This window comes from Microcaecilia unicolor, chromosome 1 (genome assembly GCF_901765095.1).
Source record: "Microcaecilia unicolor chromosome 1, aMicUni1.1, whole genome shotgun sequence".
Classification (NCBI taxonomy): Eukaryota; Metazoa; Chordata; class Amphibia; order Gymnophiona; family Siphonopidae; genus Microcaecilia; species Microcaecilia unicolor.
Window position 1 is genome coordinate 548,547,744 of NC_044031.1, and position 17,850 is coordinate 548,565,593.

At 41.1% G+C, this 17,850-nt stretch overlaps 1 protein-coding gene across 1 annotated transcript in view; it reads left to right on the forward strand.

Annotated features, from left to right (window-relative positions):
- VPS13B (vacuolar protein sorting 13 homolog B) overlaps window positions 1-17,850 on the forward strand; it is a 1,674,799-nt gene that overhangs the window by 362,830 nt on the left and 1,294,119 nt on the right. Inside the window, 1 exon segment of the mRNA XM_030217225.1 lies at window positions 14,224-14,358. Coding sequence (XP_030073085.1) covers window positions 14,224-14,358 — 135 coding nt within the window.

Consider the following 17,850-nt stretch of genomic DNA (forward strand, 5'->3'; position numbering starts at 1 on the left):
GAGTTGCCTAGTGGTTAGTGCAGTGGACTTTGATCATGGGGAACTGGGTTCAATTCCCATTGCAGCTCCTTGTGAATCTGGGCAAGTCACTTAACCCTCCATTGCCCCAGTTAACATACATAGTAACATAGTAGGTGACGGCAGAAAAGACCTGCATGGTCCCATCCAGTCTGCCCAAGAAGATAAATTCATATGTGCTACTTTTTATTTGTACTGTCCTCTTCAGGGCACAGACCGTATAAGTCTGGCCAGCCCTATCCCCGCCTCCCAACCACCAACCCCGCCTCCCATCACCAGCTCTGGCACAGACTGTATAAGTCTGCCCAGCACTATCCTCGCCTCCCAACTACCAGTCCCGCCTCCCACCACCAGGTACAAATAAGTACCTGTATATAATGTGTAAACCGCTTAGAATGTAGTTGCAAAAAACACAGCAAGGCGGTATATCAAGTCCCATTCTCCATTTCCCTTTCCTTCCAATCAATACAAAATTAAAAATAGGCAGCAACACAGCTCCTTCTCAACATTTTGCTGCTCTGCAAAAATAAGGTCTACCTGTCAGCAAAGCCGAGCAGTAAAACTTCAAGCCTATCCCAGTTGACAGGCATCACCGGCTTATGTCATACAAACAATACTTTCAGACATGCACACGAGCAATAGATGTGAAAATATGGAAATCGTGTCACAGTCTGAGCTTCACTTTAACAAAAAGCTCACTCTCACAAAAGGTTCACCCCAAGCTGAAATGCATTTCTTTCTTTGTCTTGGGTACCCCCAAAAATGTGCACAATACTTTTATATTGATTCACTTGGGAATAGGGGAGGGGGGATGGGATTTATATGTTACTCACGGGAAATAGAGAAAGGTGACTTGAAAGGAAAAACTGGACAATGCTCTTGAATACAGATTTATTGAATGAATTAGACTCGATAGGGCAATGTTTTGGCCAGTAGTTCTGTCTTAGGAGTCTAGGTACAATAAAACACACAAAAACAATTACATTTTGAAACCAGAGTCTGGATAAGAAAAGGTTAAAAACAATAAAATTTGGTTAAAAGGATTGCAAAAATGACACTAATAAAAGTGTCACTTAAACATACAAATGGAAAACAACTAATGTTCATCATAACATCAAAAACAGATCTTTAGTTATAGTCTGTCACAAAGCGAAGTAAATTGGTATAGACATAACTAAACTAAATAACAAATTACAACATGATCTCTGCAGAAGAAGATTACAGACAAATGTAAGCTCATAACAAAACCGATAGCAGATTTGGTAATAGATGAGTACTTCTTAATACAATCTGTAATGTGTTAAAATGTGATAAGAAATATGACAAGTTCATAACGTAAAATAAACAGTAACATATATAAAAAAGGGCATAACCAAAACCATATCAAATATTATAATAGGCAGGTGTGTACTTCTTAATGCGGTCTGCAGAATATTAATTAAAGCAGCATACTGTATGTCTCTAAGTATATATCCAGATCACTGTATGGGATGTGGCACGCTCATGACATAATCAATAAAATGTATAAAAAGAGCAAATATCTACCTTTCAATCAGTGGCGTAGCCAAGGGTGGGCCCGGATGGGCCCAAGCCCACCCACTTTGGGCTCAGGCCCACCCAGTAGCTGGCAGGGATTCCCAAGCGCCACCAGCTGAAAACTCCCAAAAACTGTCCCTCCTGCATACCTTGTAAATAGCAGATCTTTGCCTGCAGCAACCAGCGACTGATACATACTGCTTGCACCAGCCCCAAAGCCTTCCCTCTGACGTATTCCAGCCTATACTGAAACAGGAAGTTACATCAGTGAGAAGGCTGTGGGGCTAACATGAGCAGTGTGTATTAGCTGCTGCTCGCTGCCAGTGAAAATCTGCTGTTTAAAAGGTATGTGGGAGAAGGGAGTTGTTTGAGAGACCATATGGCATGCAGTTGAGAGACCAAATCACCTGTGAGATGGGTGGGGTTCTTCTGCCCACCCATCTTGGGCCCTGGCCCACCCAAAATTGGGTGTCTGGCTACGCCCCTGCTCTCAGTGCTGTCTGCAGTGCACTTTTTAAATAGGCAAATGTCTCTACACAGAGAAGGATTATAGAAACCTGTTTAAATGGAAGGAAAACATAATCCCTATAAAGTGCTTAGTGTTCGTGACAGACGGCAAGAACAAATATAATGAAACATGGTGAACTAAAGCATTTGGAACAATTAGAAACCAAGCTGCAAAATCAAGATGTGTGCTTGTGAAGAAGCAAAACAATAGTGGTAGAGAAATGTACGACATAGTGAACAAGAACCGGATTGGTGAGCTGGAGGCAAGAAACATGGTGTCTCAGCTAAATTGAACATACTGACACACTCGAAGAACAGCTGCCACTTGATATGTATAAGCAAATCATAAGAGGTGAAATAAACTGTGTTGGTGAATGGTGAAAAAGGAAAACAATAAAGAAGTGATGATTAAAACATAAGCTAAGATGAATGCAGGTCTTGGTGGGAAGGCAAAACACCCATCAACAGATATGATAACTTTAAAACTGTGTAAACAGGAGGTTCAAATAAAATACTAGTTTGATTGCTCACCAATAAAGATTACTATGAACTTAATCTGCACAATGTGCTAAAAATGAGATTGAGAAACAAGTCTCTCAATCATACTAAAGTTGTAACTAAATCATGTCACCTACATTGAAGTTATTGAGTGCCATACTTTGAAGGTGGAAAACAACTGTGAAAACGCCGGATGCCACAAACTGTAAAACAATGTTACTCAAATATGGGCAGTGGAGGGTTAAATGACTTGCCATGAGTCACAGGAGCTGCAATGGGAATTGAATCTGGTTCCCCTGATTCTCAGGCCACTGCACTAACCATTAAGCTACTCCTCCACTCCAGGTTTTTCTGTTTGTGCTTAATCCCTCTATTTCCCTCTTTCAGATCCCTGATCTTATTTTGAAAAAAAGTCAGCTTCCTTCCCTATATTTCATTTTGGGTGACCTGAGTATCTAGATACTTTATCTCCTGCTTAAGTTCACCCACAGCATTGTTAATGTCAGCTCAGACCTTCTTGAGTTGAAACACCAGTTCTGTGAAGTTTGTTTTGTCACTGGGTAAGTCCAAACTAGGTTCAAATCGAGTTGGATTAACCATCTTGAAGAGGTTAGGGCTGTTCAGTTTGGAAAAGAGATGGCTGAGGGGAGATATGATTGAGGTCTACAAAATCCTAAGTGGTGTAGAACGAGTAGAAGTAAATTGATTTTTTTTACTCGTTCCAAAAGTACAAAGACTAGGGGACACTTGAGGAAGTTACATGTAAATACTGTTAAAATAAATAGGAGGAAATATTTTTTCACTCAACGAATAGTTAAGCGCTGGACCTCTTTGCCGGAGGATGTGGTAACAGCGGTTAGTGTGTCTGGATTTCAAAAAGGTTTGGCCGAATTCCTGGAGGAAAAGTCTGTAGTCTGCTATCAAGTCAGACATGGGAATCAACTGCTTGCCCTGGGATTTGTAGTATACAGTGTTGCCCCACGATTTGGGTTTTTGCCAAGTACTTGTGACCTGGCTTGGCCACTGTTTGGAAAACAGAATGCTGGGCTAGATGGACCGTTGGTCTGACCCAGTATGGCTACTCTTATGCCCTTATGTTTCCTCTGCCTTCTCTTAACTCTCTTTCCATGTCCATTACCCATCTTCCCTCTGTGTCTCTATCCTTTCCCCATTCTCATCCTTTCCCATATAAGTTGAAGCAGACCTGCAAGACTATTTTCTAAGAGGTATCCCAGGGCAGTCACCACAACAAGCCATGCACTAGCTGCCGAAGCAGCCTTCCTATACCCATCATGAATCTCAAGACATTATTTACATAAGTTTGCATTAACCTAGGATCTATCTATCTCATCTCTCAGAAACTCAAATACCCACTGCAACAGCAAGATTAAATTGACACATATTTATTTGAATCTAAATGAGCCACTACTAGTACAAATCACTATTCCCAAGCTGTCTAGATAGCACTGTACAAAATACCCCTCCCAACCCCCAAATAGGTGGTGTACTTGCTATGCAGTTACACAGGTAGGATCTCAGTATTCCTATCTCTCCATCTTCAATTTGCAGCTTTGAGTATCAGGGGTGAGGGGTGAGCCAGGTGGATCTTCAAGAGCTCTGGCAGGCAACAATCAGGGACAAAAACACACTGTTACTGGTGGTGACTGCAGGCTGTTGATGTGTTTCTGATTTTTTTTGTTGTTGTTTCCACAGGAATTTTAATGTTCTTATCCCCCCCCCCTAATTTACAAAACTGCATGACAAAATGCCAACACAGCCTATTCAAACTGCACCAGCAGCCGCGCTTTGTAAACAGGGGCCTTAGTTTGTTTAGGGCCCAAACATTTTGTGTTTCTAGATAGATTGGGTGATAGGGCATTAAAACTCTTTCCTCTCCCATGTGGTACAGGTAGTTTATTCTCGGCCAAATAGGGCCCATATTCTGCCTATGGATCGGAGATTACACTACGTTTGATCATAACCTGAAAGAGACGGAGATGCAATCTTTTCTGTCTGTGTCCTGGAGAGGACTGCTGTCTGTTCCAGAATGTTGCATTCAACCTTCAAATCAACAGCAGGAAAATTTTTGTGCCAACCTGTGGAAGAAATTAGAGAGTTATGCTTCAGTAGTTTGGATATCTGCCAGAGAATCCTAGGATCAAGAAATATATCTGCTGAAGGTCTAGATTAATGCCTTCATTGATCCAATGAGTGCCAAAAGATTCGGTCCTTGCTCTTTTTCAATGGCCTCTTTGTGCTCAAGGGTTGTTCAGGAAGATTGGCCAGCTATCAACCCTCACAGTCCACTGTTTTATTTTGATTGTATTAAAAAAATGCATTCCAAGCAATTATCACATATTTGTAATCACCAGATGCTTCTTATTAACTGATTTTTTCCTAGTTGGACATTCTTATGTTAAGATATATTTAAAAAATAGATAACCAGATGTTTAATCACATCATATTTATTCTGATAAATATTTAGAATTTTTTTTAGAGGGGGGGATGGGAAGGATAATCGCTTACTTGTAATTTCACTTCAGTTTTATTGCACTTCAGTTCAAGGTGGTTATATTAAAATGCTGAGGTTCCTTGTCTAAAGCCTAATATAAGTGCCAAATTAATTGAATGACCGATAATCTCTAAAGGGCAGGAGAAAGGCTTTCCTTTTTTTTTTATATTCTCCAGTGCTTTTTTTGTGCCAGTACGTGCCGGTACAACGTACCGGCACCTTTTTTGTGAGGTCCGGCTCACCTGCCCACTCCCCTCCGTTCGTGCACCCATGCTCCCTGCTTTGAAATCTTTAATTTACCCGAAGTCGCAGCGAACCGGCAGTAAAAGCAGCTGGCAGGCACTGGCAGGAAGGATCGCCTCCTTGTCGCTTCCCTTCCCTCTCAGTGCGCCCGCCTTCTTCTGATGTAATTTCCTTTCCATGAGGGTGGGACATGCTGAGAGGGAAGGGAAGCGACGAGGAGGCGAGCCTGCCTGCTGCTTTTATTACCGGTTCGCTGCGACTTCGGCTAAACTAAAGATTTCAAGGCAGTTAGCAGGGGTGTACGAACGGAAAGTTGGGGAGCTGAGGGAGGGCGGCGGGGGGGGGGGGGGGGCTGGGGTTTGAATGAATCGCTGGACATGGAGGGAAGAGAGAATTGCTGGACATAGGAGGGGAGGGCAGGGGAGAGAGGATCATCGCTGGACATGGATGGGAGGGGAGGGCAGGGAAGAGAGAATTGCTGGACATGGATGGGAGGGGAGGACAGGGGAGAGAGTAGACATTGTGGACATGGATGGGAGGGGAGGGCAGGGAAGATGGAATTGCTGGACATGGATGGGATGGGAGGGGAGAGGAAAATTGCTGGACATGGATGGGAGGGGAGGCAGGGGAGAAGAGAATCACTGGACATGGATGGCAGGGGAGGACAGGGGGAAGAGGAGAATCGCTGGACGTGGATGAGAGGGGAGGGCAGGGGAGAGAGGAGACATACTGGACATGGATGGGAGGGGAGGTCAGCGAAGAGAGATTCGCTGGACATGGATGGAAGGGGAGGGCAGGGGAGAGAGGAGAATTGTTGGACATGGATGAGAGGGGAAGGAAGGGGAGAGAGGAGAATCGCTGGACATGGATGGCAGGGGAGGACAGGGGACAGAGGAGAATCGCTGGACATGGGAGGGGAGGGCAGGGGAGAGAAGAGACATGCTGGACACGGATGGAGGGGAGGGAAGGCAGGAAGGAGATGCACATGGATGGGAGGGGAGGGCAGGGGCGAGAGGAGAAATGCTGGAAATGGATGGAGAGGAGAGCAGGAGATAGAGGAGAATTGCTGGACATGGATGGATGGAGGGGTTGGCGGGGAGAGAGGAGAAATGCTGGACTTGGATGGAGGAGAGGGGAGAGAGAATTATTGCTTTAAATGGATACAGGGGAGGGAAGAGAGAGGAGAAATGCTGGATATGGATGGAGGGAAGGAGAGAGGAGAAGTGCTGGACATGGATGGAGGAGAGGAAAGAAAAAGAAGATGTACATGGATGGAGATGAGGGAAAGGGAAGAGAGGAGAAAAACTGCACATGGATGGAGAAAATAGGCAAAAGCTGGATCCACATTATACCTCCTCCAGTCAATTCCACAGAGGAGGACCCAGCTTTTACTTATGGATGTAGGGCAAGAAATGAAGAAGAAAGGAGGAAAGTAAAGAAATAAATGGAAAGGAAGCCCTGGAAACGGAGTTAAGAGAACAGATAGAGAGCAGCAGAATCAGAGACTGGGACCAATATGGATAGAAAAACAAAGTCACCAGACAATAAATAAAAAATCATTTTATTTTCATTTTTTGTTTGGAATATGTCCAATTTGAGAATTTACATCTGTTGTCTTAATTTGGACTGGGTATACTGGAGCAGTAACAGCTTACAGAAATTATTTATAATAAAAAAAATCACGTTATTTTTTTTCACCTATACTAGTATAATATTTTCAATGATATCTGTTTATATGCGCCATGGCTGGTATAAGGGGTGTGGCTATAATAGGGGTGGGGCCATATGTGGTGACCCCGCCCATAATGAGTACCGGCACCTTTTTTTCTACAAAAAAAGCACTGATATTCCCTTTCTTTTTCCCTGGTATGTGTATATCTCCACATCTGTAATATTTTTTTTCTGTGAAATTGAAATTATCTCAGAAGGGATGGTTTTAATTAGCTTTATTGAATCAAGTGAATATTTAGAAAAGAAGTGCAGTCATGCAGGTTGCTGTCTGCATGTCAGACTGTTGATCAGAGAGTCTTCATACGTGTTGGTAATATGCTGTGCAATATAAACTAAAATATTTTCCACCAGAGGGGAAGATGGAATGGGTTACATAAGCTGTTCTGAGTTTGATGAATATAAAGCTCTATTACTCTTTTTAAACAGGTGCTTTTTATGTGAGGATGTAAAGAAATATAAAACTGGTGATGAAGTGATTGTTTTGTATGAGCAGCACTTAACTTTCAGAATTTTGACTTGAAGGTTAAGGATATTTGTTAAAACATTTTAATGAGTTGAGGACTAAAGATTAATATTCTTTTGGCTCCCAAATTTGGGCACCAGGAATAATTGGCACCCAGTGCTATTCTATAAAGGACACTCTGCATGTAGCACTGATTCCCACGACTAAAATTAGGTGCCAGGACTTGCTTGCTGAAACCAGGTGTAAATCCGTGTGCAAGTTGGATGCACAACCCCAATTCTGTATTACTGCATGTAACTTTTGGGAACGGCCATGACCTTCCCATGGCCATACCCCCCTTTTGGGTTGTGAATGTAAGAATTTAGGCATGGTTCTTTATAGAATTGCACATAGTTGCAATAGTTGCATGCACAGCTCCAAACTAATGCCAATTTAAGCCAATAATTGATAGTTAAGAGCCAATTATTGAGTGTTAATGGCTCATTAACTAATTTAGTTTTGCACACAATTTGAGATCACGCCCAAATTTGGTATAGAATCTGGTGGTATGTAGGCAAAATAGCTATGCATTAATATATGAGCAAGTCTAGTCCCAGTATTTATATGTACACAGAATAGAAATACTGAAGATCATTAAGGCCAGCAGCTGTCAAATGTTCCTTTGCTGTCTTGTTTAAAATTTGTGGGTCTGATATTCAGTGGGTCTTATTTGGATAGGAGCCACTCCTATCCAGATAAGTCATGTTCACTTGGGCCATGACTGGTTTTTAATGCTGCAGAAAATCCAGACAGACCACCGTCTCAGCACTATCCAAGAAGTGCTAGTACAGTCTGGGGGCGGAGCCTGGATAGAACCAAGTTATTGACAATATTCAGTGCTCTTACCCAGATAACTATTCAGTTAACTTAGGACAGCCAATCAGATATCTCTATTCTGGATTTTCAGCACCACTATCCAGATACCAGTGTTTAAAAATTGAGGAGGGGGTATATGCTTTGCAGTATTATTTGTTAGGAATAGTGACAGCTATTCAGGGATTAGACACTAATATTTCTCTAGATTCTCTGTTTATTCTTTATTGCTTATGAGAGTCTAATGAAAATCTAAGTTTTGCTGTAAATGTGATCTTCCTGTATGATACACATTGTGAAAATTTGCTGAGCCATTAAGTAGATATGGGGCATGTCTGTTTTATACAAGAACAGAAATTCTGTATCTCTTGAGCATTCATGTGCAGTTAATGCAGAGGTGTTGCAGTTACAATTCAGTTATTTTCATAACTACTACATGGTAACTGCAAATCCTTATGCTTGAGTAAATAGGCCCCTTAATAAAACATGTGCATGTATGATGGTATTATATATATATTACTACTACTACTACTACTATTTAGCATTTCTATAGTGCTACAAGGCATACGCAGCGCTGCACAAACATAGAAGAAAGACAGTCCCTGCTCAAAGAGCTTACAATCTAATAGACAAAAAATAAATAAAGTAATATAATATATTGTAAAGCTCCCGGCCACTGGGTGATTCAGAAATGCAGTCCTCTGCTGGTCGGAGTCTCACTTGCCAGTCTCCTCGGAATTCCCTTGGCTCCCAAGCCAAGCTACATATTGTAATCAGCCAGGCAAACAGCTCAGCCATAGGCAGTTCCAACCAAAGCAGTTCAAAACAACCAGTGGTAAATCCCTGGTAACTCCAGCAAAAACCGCACAGAAGCAAACAGTTCAAAACAAAGTGGTTTCCTTTATAACCCCCTCAGGGTATTCTTGGGCCAAACCCTCTTGAGGCTGTCTAGCGCTTGGCTTTGGAGCTGCTTGTAAAGACACGTACACTTCCTGCTCTCCACCCGGTTTCACTGGCCCTGGTCTTCTCCCAGTCACTGGCAAGCACCCCCCTCTATATTCTGGGCTCCTTCCTTACTCAGGGTGACTGCTCTGACATGCCTTCCTCCAGCTGCATATCCTTCCTTGTTATGTCCCGGTCACTCCTCTGGTTCACGGACAGTGACCCACCGCACTTTCCCTGGAACTATAACTCGGACTCTCCAGCCTTCATCAATATGCAAATTAGGCAGTCCTCAAGTGCAAATTCAATTTATTGGTACCTGGATTCAGTCTTGTGGGGAACAACTTCTTCCCAGTTATTCATTTGCACATACACTCACTGAGCCCCTTTACTTTGAGAGACAGGGTTCTCAGTGTAAAACAGCCACCACCCCTGGATAGGACTTTCTTCACTCTCATTGACCTTAAAGTCCTATCCTCCACCCCATGGCTGTTAGTTCATTTTAAACACTTCACAAGTCCATCAACATATGGCCTGGTCCATCAACAACATGGCCTGGTAAGTACCTTCACTTTTAGGGTCTCCTTCTCGCTCTCTCTTCCCTCTTCCAGGTACTCCTCCTTCAGCAGTCTCACCAGGTTCCCATCTCTCCTCCCTTCACCCCTGCTCCTCAGGAGGTACTGTTTATATAGGGCTGCCCATAGCCCACCACACTCCTTCTGGGCCCCTCCTCTCAGTTCTGGATGAGTCCAGAGCCTTCTGGGTGCCCTTCTCTTGACAGGGAACCTCTGCTACCGATACTCCCTGGTCCCCATGTTCAGACCTTAGCTGGAGCTCCCCCTAGGGACCATATCATGGCATTTTCCTTCTCTTGTAGGAGAGCGCCCCCTAGCGGCCTCCTCAGGGTATGGCAGGCCTGTGTTTATCACAATATTTAGGGGCTCATTTTTGAATCAGAAAACCCAAAAATGGCATAACAGGCAGATACAGGTTTTCTTGCAGAAAAATGTCTAAAACATCTAATCAAACAAACAAAAAAAAATTCATGGAAGTCCTCTAGTCACTTAAAAGAAAATGTTCCCAGAGGGGGCATTTCATGGATGTAACATGGGTGGTGTTACATGATGAATGTTTCCTGCATATAATGGATCCATTTGTGATTTTGCTGAGTTGGCGAGTGGAGAGGTGGAAGTGATCATTTTTTTTTTTTTTTTTGAAATTGCATTTTTTTTTGTTTCAACGATTTTTATTGATGACAAAGCAAAGAAATTATACAACCATCTGGTAATGCAAAATATATAGTCCAATAACAACACATCAAGTGCTCCTGTATATTGCAAAACGCCATCAAATTTTAACTAATTGAACTTCCCCCTCCCATACCCCTTCCCCTCCCCCATTTTCATTTATGTTCATCAGTTTTTATTGACAACAGAATTGCAAAACTACAAACACCAGAATAACATATTCACAGTATATTCTACTGATATATCACAATGACAACGAAAATCATTTTCATTGTGTTTGGACCCTTATATCCCCCTCCCCTCCTCTACCCCCTACACCCACCCTATATTCCCATATAATTATTTCGCCGTGCACCAGAGTTAAATGTAATATCAATCATAATTTATTAAGGATTAGACTTCTTCCCTGTTGTGTTATCTTGGCTAAGTAGGGGTTCCAAATCCCAAGAAATCGGAGCTTACGTTTATAAGAGCCTCTAGCTTCTTGTGCTTCCCAGGTAATTACCTGATGTACTTGGTTTCGCCAGTGCCAGTATTCTGGCTTGTCTTGTGAAGCCCATTTTTGCAAGATGCATTTTCTTGCTATCAAGCAAAGCTTGCGACACAGCAAGACTTCACCTGCACTGAGCCCCCTAAATGTGTCCGGACAATCAAGCACCACCTGGGCAGGCGTTCCCTGTACACATTTCGGCATCATAAGAGAAAGAAATGTCGCCACCCTCTTCCAAAAACATCTTATAAGCGGACATCCCCAAATCCCATGATATAGAGAATTATCAGCTGAGTTACACTTCAAGCAAATGGGTGTCTTTATTCCACCTGCTCGGAATAGCTGAACTTGTGAAAAGTATGTTCTATGAATAACTCTGTATGCACACTCTCTATATCCTGCACCATTAATTAATTGGGGGATGTTCTTAAGATGCGCTGCAATATCCCAAGAAGTAAGATCTTGACCTACATCTACCTCCCAACGTCTCTTAAGCTGAACCAGCTCCTTTCCAGGCACTAATGCCCAAAGTTTCTTCTGTAGATTAGAAATGGAGGGGGCCTCACTAGAAATTTCGGCAAATAGGGTTAAAATTCTCTCTCCTAAGTGAAACTGAAGTGCCACCTTATCGAGAGAGTGAACATAGTGTTTCAGCTGACAGTGTGCAAAGGTGTCACCCCAGCGAATGGACTCTTGAGGGATGGAAGTGATCATTTGTGAGAGAGGGTGGAGAGTACTTTATTATTACCTTTGTGTTTGCTACAGTCTGAACCTTTTGACCCTTACATTACCTGACTTGCCTCCTCTGTGTCTCACCTCTTTAAGTCCTGGCACACACCTACTAGCCCCCCCCCCCCCCCCCCCCCAGCCACATCCATCCCTTCCTCTCTATCTCACCTCCTTCCCCTACCAAACACTCACTGTCCCCAAAACCCCACTCCTCTCATTCTACATCTCTACCTACTTGTCTCCTGTCTTTCATTTTTCCTCTGTTTGTCCACTCCCAGTTTCTCACTGTGCTCTGTGCTGCTGTTTGTGTGAGGTCTGTGTGACTCTTTTACAAATAATTCTCCCCTGGTTGAATCTGCATGGGAGAAACAATTAGGTATACCTGCTAATGAAGTTGACTGAGTAATTCCTGCAGATTTTGTTGGTCTGAGTACCTTACACCAGAAGTATGTCCAATCTTCCTTTTTCACAATTCATAATGTTTATTGGACTCCTTCTAGACTTGCAAAAATCAGGAGGATGCCAACTCTGGATACATTTTGGTCCTGCTTCTCTTTCTCAAGGGTTCTTATCCCACATGAATATTGTAAAAATGTTAAAGCTTATTGGATCCTTATTTGGGAGAGAATGGTAACTATTTTTGACCGACCTATTAATTTAGGACTTAAGTACATAAGTATTGCCATACTGGGAAAGACCAAAGGTCCATCAAGCCCAGCATCCTGTTTCCAACAGTGGCCAATCCAGGCCACAAATAGCTGGCAAGATCCCAAAAAAGTACAAAACATTTTATTAATTGTTCTATGGTCATCTGACCCTAGCATTCACATTGAAGCTGATCACCACAATTTGTTTAACATTATACTTGCAACCGCTCTCCACCTTATATGTAAATGGAAAGATAACTTGCAGTTAAATGTTTTAGAATGGTGGAGCAACATTTGTGCAATCAGAAAATATGAAGCTACTCTGGCTCTCAAGCAACACAACCTTTAGTCCTCCTTAAAGACTTGGGCATTACTAGATTCTTAGGGCCCTGTTTACTAAGGTGTTCTAGCGTTTTTAGCACGCACTAACGCTATAGACACCCATAGGAATATATATGTCACTAGCTTTAGTGCGCGCTAAAAATGCTAGCACGCCTACAGCGCAGCTTAATAAACAGGGCCCTTATTGTGCCAACAATAGTAGAGTTAAGTAGAATACACTGCTACTGGTGCTCATAAGGCAGTTATAGTTTATTGCGTACTCTCATAAATGCAGCTTACTAATAGTTTTTTAATATTACAATTGGTGGATGCTCTCTGTTACTATTATTGTTTCATTTATCTTTATGTTATATTGTTATAATTACAAAAATCTCAATAAAAAATAATGAAAAGTATGAAGAAAAAGAAAAAATGTTACCATGTTACAATATTGACCTATGACAAAGTAAGTGTATAAAATTCTTCAGAAAAGATGGTCTGACGAGTAGCACTGCTGAGGTCATAATGCTTTTTTAAAAAATATTATTTCTATGGGCAATCTACCCTGTATATAAATTGTATACTAGGTTTATGTGGTTATATTGTAGTGCCCAGTTCTGAGTATAGTATAGGTACTCTGAACTGTTTTTATAAATAAATATATGGCTTGATTGAAAAGGTAAAACGTGGCATTTGCAGTGAGTGAGGAAAAAAATAACCCCCTAGAGGTTTTTTTTTTTTTTTTACTGTTTTCTTAGCAACTGCTTGGAATTTCATTGTGGAATTTTACAGCTTTATTATGTTGTTACTATCTATGTTTATGTGCCAAGTAGATTGAGATTGTCTTTAAACACAGTGAAGTTATAGACTTCTCAGCATGACTGTTATTTGAGCTGGGGGTGGACACTTTGAGCATTTACAGTGACTGTGAAATTCTGATACATTGTTAATCGTATCGTTTGAATTTTATCATTTTACTGTGTTTTAGTGTGAACATTTTTAATGCGCAAAAACGGCTAGGTAATAGCACTAAAATGTCAGTAACATCAACATAGCTTAACATAATTAATTGTTGTTTAACAGTGATATGTAAGTATGATGACTACTTAAGTATGGAAAATTTCTTGTTGAAATTCAAAGTGGTTGCTCAGAAAACAACAAAATACTCTTAGGAGGTTGCTTTTTTTTTCCTCACCCTGTATGTGGGAAATGTACACTTGTGAAATTATGTAAAGGATTTGACCAGCTTGTAAAAACATCTAGCATTTTAAAGTCAATTATGTCTTACATATGCACTGTGGGTATATGTACATGTACACATCAATATATTTCTGTCACAGATCTGTAGTTATACAATCTGCGTGCTTTTATTTTCTATCTTTAAAGGAATATCTTTGTCAATTTTATTGACCTTTAACTGTGTTGATGAATGAGTATAAAAATATTTAAATTCAGCAGCTAATACATTTGTAATTGTCTTTTAGTAGGTGTGAACTCTAAGAAACTTTTGCCAACACTTGAGGGCTTAATCCAGAATATTGAGCTGAAGTACTGCAGCACGTCATTGGTCAAATGTGCTTCTGGAACCATGGGATCAATAAAAATTTGTGCCAAAGCTCCAGGTATTTACATCTAGTCCATGCAAAACTTTATTGTATTGTATATATAGGAGAACTGGCTGTACCTTTTACAAGGAGAGATACTGAAACAATAATTTATTCATTTTTCCTATGAATCAGAGTATTTTTGTTGTGTTTATTTTGATTGTGCCAGGAGGATGCGGCAGACCTATGACAAGCTAATTATTGCTTTATTTTATTAATATTCATCATTCTGCAAGTAGTATTGTATTGCAAATACTGTAACTGTGGGTATACATTAAAAAACTAATTCCATAGCATTCTATCAGACTAGTCTAGACCAACAGTTTGTGTCCCTCTACCAGCAGATGGACACAGAGGAAGAAAATAGTTCTCACCCCTTAAGGGTATTATGCATCATAGAATGTTATTTCCTCCGTCTCCCAACGAATAGATGATGGGCTAACAGCCCTGCTCCTAATCTTGTTTATAAGTAATTTCAGTTAATCTTTACCCTTTTTTTGGTTTTCTTCCCCTGAGCCAATTTTATACTGAGACTCGGTTGAGTTTAGGGGTGATTATTTGGCTTGTTCTCTTGAACCAGCTACTCAACTGTATTCCCGTTGAGTCCAAGGTGCTTAGCTTGTTCTCTTGACCCAGTTTAATGCTAGGTGGCATAGACTCCTGTTAAAAAAAAAGGCAGCTGTTCTATGGAGCTGAGATATATCTCAGAAGTCTCTGAGATCCCTGCCTCCTCTCCCCACTGGACCATTGGATCACCAACATCTCTTGTTGGAATCAGCCTGCCTTGGGTGAGCCTGTTCTGATTTACTTCAGTGATTTCAGTGCTCTGGTGTTTGTGCTTCCGTTACTTATTAAGCTCTCACTGGTATCCAGCTTAAGTTTTTTACACAACAGGGATCACTGACAAGAACCTTTGTTCTTCCAGTTTATATAAGCAGTGAAATATTTCTTTAACTCTCTTATGTGGAGGATTAGCTACTCCTGTTTGTGTGACATTAAATTTTCCTCAGCATTCCAGACTGTTACAATTTTTCTCACCAAAATTCTTTTTCTGTTTCTGTCATCTGGTAGTTGTATTCATGAGTTTCCTGTCTGTTTGATTCACAGTAAGCAAATTTAGACATTTATTAGCTCTTTTCAAGTTTAAAAAATGGTTTTACCCCTTATTAAGACATGTGCTCCTACTCTTTGGTTCATTGTTCTAAGCTTAAATTTGATGTAATTTTGTAATTTCTGGGGTAGTCACCTTAATGTTTACAGTAGCTGCCTGAATAGTAGATACAGATTCTACGACTTTTATCTCTGTTTAATTTAAATATCAATTAGGCTAGGCCTGTTTTTATATGTAGCAGTCAGTCATTAATTGCAGTTAACTGTATTTAGTTTTTTCTGTATGGATTTCCTAAAAATTAGCTGTTCTTATCTTCTTTAGCCATCTGGATATATTTTGGCGTAAATAGCCAAACTTACTTTTTTTTCTTTCTCCATCACCAGTATTATTCTTTAAAAAAAAAAAAAATCCTATCTGGTCAAAGCTGTACAATGCAGCTCTTGTCTGTTTTCTACCAAACGTGATGCAGGTATTCTGTTTCCACATTAGTTACTCATCTGGCAAGGATAGTTACATTAGTTTTTTCAGTTACAGAAATAGTGCAGCAGAAGAAGTTTGGTAGCCACTGATGATTTGAAGCTGGCCCAGTTGCACAGGTTTTCCATTCAGCTTGTGGTTCACCTCCACATATTAATACACAGTTCTTCTCAGCCCCTATATGTGTAGCTGGCCACCTGGGTTGCAAATTGCACCCACTGGCATAGCACAGTGAGGACATCCGGTGGGTTGCATGATTGCAGCAACCGCCTGGGGTGCACGATTGCACCCACTGGCATGGTTGCTCAGTGGCATTGGTATTACACACAATCTACATCCACTGGTATTGCACAGTGGTGATATCCAGCTGTGCTGCATGATGGCTGCAACCATCTTGGTTGCACAGGGGTGACAGTCACCTGTATTGCACAATGACAGCACTCCTCTAGGTTGCTCCCCTGTAGCAACACCCACCAGTATTACACAATGGCAACACTTTTCTGCCGCCTGTATGGCACTAGCCTGTATGGATATTGCTGCACAACCACCTCTAACTCCTGCTCTGGCAACGGCCTGTTTTAGCAGATATATCTCTAGCTCTAGCAACTGTGGCTACATGTATGACTTTTCATGATGCATTTACTTATGTCTTCACTGGCTTTGGTGGCTGACTAGGTGCCTCATCTACTTTGCACAATTATTAAGTACATTTTTACCAGTTACTCATTGGCTATACAAGCCACGTGCTTTGTGTGAGATTCTACAGTCTAGCTGTTTGTGCAGCTAACTTGATAGTACTGGCATTAGCCACCACTGTTATACAACTTCAGGAGTTCTCTAATATTATGGTTTTTTTCCTCAGACTAATAGGCTCCCATCATGGGTTGTCCTGTCGGTGTGTCTCGTATCTCAGGGCCTTATGTCCTCTTTTGCTCTTACAATGACATTTGGGTTTTCAAGTCTGAATAGAGCACCAAGTCAGTCAATAGCTATTCTCATTGGTCTCCCTTTTTTACTCTCAGCTTCTTAATTTTCCTTGCTTGTCATAGATGTAGATAGGGAAGCACAGTGGTTTTTCAGACCATGATTCTTTCTTCCTATCTTTCCTTCTCTGGATATTCAGTTCCTCCAGGACTTCCATTGTAGTTGCAATATTCTCTTCATAGATATACCTTAGTCTTAGGCTGTTGCCTTCAAAAACTCTTTCAAGGAAAACATAAGTTGGACTTATTTTTTGGTCTGTGCATCTCTTCCATGGTCTATCAGTTCTATTTTCTATTATTCCTTCTTATCATGGGAATCATATCCTTCTCCTCTTCCATAACTTGTCTCTTTCCAGAGCCCTTCTGGTTTCTCTTGGTTCTTTTTGCTTGGGACTGCTGGAAAGGACCTCTAAGGCTATTCCAGTTTATCTATATCTCTCTGTGAGTTTATTAGACTGGGGAGATTAATGATGCATTTATTTGTAAAATTCTTTCTCTTTTTTGAGTGTTTAGATCTTTTAGTCCCGCCCTTTGTTGGAAACACTGCTTTGCTATATCCCATTGCTCTGGCCTGCTCTGATAGGATACTATGGAAGGAAAAGTTATGTCTTACCCAATTCCTTTCTTTCCTTCTTAGTCCTATCGTACCAGTCCAGAATTCCTCCCTGTTTGATTAATTTTATTTTGCTTACAAGCTATATTTTTCAGATATCACGGATTCTACTTGTACATTTTTCCTAACCTATTGTATGTCAGAAGTCTCCTGACTCAGTGAAATATCTGCATGTCAGTAGAGTATATGTTTCACTAGCTGGTAAGGTTATTGCCTGATTGAATTACTTGGTCTTGAAGTTTCTATATTGGCCATCAGGCAAATTTTGAGCACCATTGTTTGGCTATTCAAAATGCTGAGAGGTCCTTTTACTAAGGTGCGCTGAA